The 4404-nt window shown below is 34.1% G+C and overlaps 1 protein-coding gene across 2 annotated transcripts in view; it reads right to left on the bottom strand.

Annotated features, from left to right (window-relative positions):
- LOC117176767 (WD repeat-containing protein 19) overlaps positions 1-3829 on the bottom strand; it is a 62020-nt gene extending 58191 nt beyond the window's left edge. The window contains exon 1 of one of the 2 annotated variants that reach the window (XM_033367055.1): positions 3576-3829. In XM_033367055.1, the coding sequence (XP_033222946.1) occupies positions 3576-3590 (15 nt within the window). In that variant the 5' untranslated portion in view covers positions 3591-3829. The remainder of the gene's footprint in view (positions 1-3575) is intronic. The other variant, XM_033367054.1, reaches the window with a different exon arrangement.
- Between the last annotated feature and the right edge of the window lie 575 nt (positions 3830-4404).

The following is a 4404-nucleotide window of genomic DNA, read 5'->3' as shown; positions in this document are numbered from 1 at the left end:
CTGTCGATCAGTCAGGGGCCTGGGGAGAAGTCCAGTGAAGAGGGTAAGACGAGCAAGTAGGCCGCGATCAAAAGGAAATCGCCCGTTTGAGGCCAGGTACTATGAATAACTCTGCCCGCCCGGTACTTGACAAATACAATAGGAACATTATATGAACGCTCCATCACTTCTGAGTGCCGTTTAGATGCTGAAAATCAGCACAGGCACTCAGACGGCACTGACGGCCCAGTGCCGTTCACCAGTGCTTTTTCATCGACAGGGTTAGATAGTTTAGTGTATAAGTATTAATAAATAAATATAAGTAAAAAGAGAATGTGAATAAATAAATAAGCTGAGAAATACCAAAGGGATTAGTTTTCATGGTTTTTCATTCTTGGAACTCTAATTTAAGTATTATCCTTCGAACTCCAGTTCCGACTTCAGAAAATGTTCCCGCGAATTCTGACTTTTCCTGACGATTTATACCGAGAAACGTAATTAAAGTATATGAATTTTACTTTTTTCATACAACACTTTCTTTTAATTTGTTTAGGTTGGAAACACAGATTGGATTTTATTCCTTTAAATATCCAAACTACGAAGAAAAATCTGATTTTTTATTGATGAACATGCGCTTTAAATACTCCTATATAACTCAATGACGCTTGCGCACGCGTGCCAATATTCTAAACGATTTTTGTCCTACAAATGAAAAATTAAAGTTGACTTTATAAATTCAAAATTCTTAGAGGAAAAACTCCATAATTTCTTTCTAGTCCAATAAAATGTTCAACAACAAAAAAACGTCATTCTATGAAAAGTCAAGTTTATTGTTTGCCATCATTTTTCAAGGTAAACTATTCACATTTTCAAAAATTACTTATTATCAATGCAAAGTGCGTGCAAAACCCTACCAAAAGTATGCGTTGCACAAATTTCTTTTTTGTCATTAGAACAGTTACAAGTTGCCGAAATAGACGATACGTTACCGATAGAAATCTTTGAGTATTCTCCAGCGAAATAGCCTGGCTCATTTTAGTCTATAGGCAAAGTCGATTTGAATGATTTAGTGTCTGAGATAGTCTGAGAGATTTAGGTCCTTTTAAGGGCATGTGATACTTAGAAAATTGCCGATTTTACCAGTTTTAGGTTCCCCGGCTTTTTTCTAGAATAATAAATATTTGGTCTTAAAAATTTGGGAAATGATAGCGAACATGCTAACTGACGTCCCCACACTTTTTTGTAGGTTAATTAAAAAAGGTTTAAATTTAGCAAAATGTGATTAATTTGCATAGCGCTTAGGAAATAGTATCGATTTTTTCAGTGTTAGATTCCACCGGCTTTATTCATAGTATAAGAAATATTTTGCCTTCAAAATCTGGGAAATGATAGCGAAAATGCTAACGGACGTCCCCACACACTTTTTTTGTGTTTTTTTTTTATGAAAAAATTTTTGATATTGCTAACAACGTGCGTGTATATTTCAAGGTTATGTGTGTTACAATTCACCCGAGCGTTACTTCCAAACTACACAATATTTTTGGCCGAAAACTTTGGACTTACAAATAAACATAGTAACTAATCTTCCGGAACTAACCTTGTTTTCAGGCAATAAAAAAAGGTTGTTTCGTGAATAATTTCCAGATTATCGGAAAGGCAGAGATGAAAAAAGACGTAACCTCAAAATAATGCATATGCATACAATTTTTATTTAGCACAATAAATTTTTTTGTTATTATCCCTCAAAAAAGAGTCCAGGAACGTCCGTTATGATATTTTATAGCATCTCCGAATTCAATTTTTTAAATTTTTCATTTTTGTGGAAAAAAATCCGGGGAAACTGTAAGTATCACATGCCCGTAAGAGTGATGCGATGGTAATATAATGTTCCATTTGTATTCGTCACGTACCGGGCGGGCAAAGTTATTTACATTAGTTGCCCGTCCCTAACCCGACTCTCCCTTTTTAAATTTCTCTTCAAATTATTAACACTCTTTATTTAATTGATGAATTTTCTCATTATACTTATTTATAACTTATATACAAATATACACTTTTCTAGTTGAATTAAAAAATGGTGTCTTTTTTGGCGTATCTCATTTCATTTACGAGAAACGTCGTATTAATTCCAATTTTAAGCATTTAAAAAAAAGTTAGATATCTGAAATCATCGAAACCCGTAGATTCCGAATTATTATGTTTTAGGCTGTTAACTATGAAATTTAAAAAATCTAATTGTAAATTTTAATCCGAAAGCTTAACAACGGACCCTTGAGTGTCGGCTACTCTATTGATATAGCCTCTCTGTTTGTTATTTATGATAGAATTCCTATTTCAATTTCGGAAAGGACTTTTTAAAGCCTTTAAAACATTTAAAAGAACTACCTGGACCTCTAAATGTATCTACCAGAGTGCCTGCGGAGAATTTCTCTGAACTTCTCTGACCCTAGAGAATCTTTAAAATATACTCAGAGATTTCTATCGGTAGGGTATCTATGATAACTCCAAAAATGACAACCCGACCCCCTTGGTAAATGTGTATCCAAATTACAAAATTTGTTCCTCATAAGCTGGTAATAGCACAACACTATGACAAAGTTTGACTTAGATCGGACAAATTTGATTTTTTGAATGGATACCCTACCGATAGAAATCTGTGAGTATAATCTAAAGATTCTCTAGGGTCAGAGAAGCTCAGAGAAATTCTCCACAGTAGATATTCTCCAAGTAGATATATTTAAAGGTCCAGGGAGCTCGCTTAAATGTCTTAAAGGCTTTAAAATGTCCTTTCCGGGATTGAAATAGAAATACGATCATAAATAACAAGCAGAGAGGCTGAAATTGAAATAAGAATTCGATCATAAATAACAAGCAGAGAGGCTATATCAATAGAGTAGCAGACACTCAAGGGTACTTTGTTAACCTTTTGGATTAAAATTTAGAAGTAGCTTTTTGTAATTTCATAGTTAACAGCCTAAAACATAATAATCCGGAATCTACGGGTTTCGATGATTTCAGTTATCTAACTTTTTTTTTAAATGCTTAAAATTAGAATTCATACAAAGTTTCTCGTAAATGGAAAGAGATGTGCCAAAAAAGACAACATTTTTTAATCCAAATAGAAAATTGTATATTAATATATGTTCTAATTATAAATAAGTATAATGAGAAAATTCATTAATTAAAAACAGTGTTAATAATTTGAAGAGAAATTTATAAAGGAGGTCGGATTAGCGACGGCGAACTACTGTAAGTAACTCTGCCCGCCCGGTACATGACGAATACAAAAGGAACATTATATTACCGTCGCACCACTCTCAAACGGACCACTAAAAGGACATTGAAAAGGACCCAAATCTCGCAGACTATCCCAGAGACTAAATTGTTTCAAATCGACTCTGCTTATAGTCTCAAATGGGCCAGGCTATTTCGCTGGAGAATACTCGAGTACACGTGACAAATAATGCTCCACGTAATACATACTTCTTTGCCATTAACATAATACTACTAAACTTATTATCAATCGATCAATATTATCTTTAATTAAAAAACTACAAATTTAAGTGTTGACTGTTCATTGTCTCAACATAACCTACCTTGTCTGATGACATTGTTAATAAATATATTTTTTTTAAGACGACTGAAGATTGCCAACTTCATCACTGGCATCACATTATAGTTTACATTGTTTAAAACAATTCTTAGTTCATGCAAGGATTAAGGGATACGTTTTATGTTAAACTCATTAAAACTTGACATCAAATGATATAAAAGTGATATTTCTTTCCCCATTTTGTTTGCTGTAGCTGCAACTGCAATCGTTTATCAGCTGCCCAGCCCCCTGCCTAGACCATGAATGCGTATGTACTACTAGTTCTCTTACGACCCGGAGGGGAAATGTCTGGCAAATTAATCCAACAGATGGCACCACGATCAGCTGGTCTCAGTTATGCATTCAATTGCATTAAGATAAAGCAAAAATAAGTAAAAACTTGATGCTGTTTACAAATAAACAGAAAAAAGATGGGAAAATAAAAGTAACTATTAATAATTATTAAAAAATCTGCCCGCCCCGCGGGCATATTCTCGTCGCGCGCTGCGCGCGCGGCTCGCAAGTTTGAGCGCGCCTAGGGCACGCGACGGTTGAATCTCGCGCTGCGCGCTCGATTTCCGACAGACATTTTTAAACAGGTTTTGTTGCATTTTTTCTCGTAACTTTCGTCGTTTTTCCACACATTTTTTTTTTATCTTATCTTTTTTCGTATCCTGCATAGTTTGTCCACAAAATGGAATTTTTTATTTTCCATTATTTTTTGTGCAATCAAAATTTGAATTTTCGATTTTTGGAGAAAATCCAAAAATTTGTTATGATAATCTTTTAGAACTTTCAAAAATAAATGTTTTTCTTCTCTTGACTTTTTTTCG

Source organism: Belonocnema kinseyi, chromosome 7, assembly GCF_010883055.1.
Source record: "Belonocnema kinseyi isolate 2016_QV_RU_SX_M_011 chromosome 7, B_treatae_v1, whole genome shotgun sequence".
In the NCBI taxonomy this organism is placed as follows: Eukaryota; Metazoa; Arthropoda; class Insecta; order Hymenoptera; family Cynipidae; genus Belonocnema; species Belonocnema kinseyi.
This window is presented reverse-complemented; position numbering and strand designations above follow the sequence as displayed.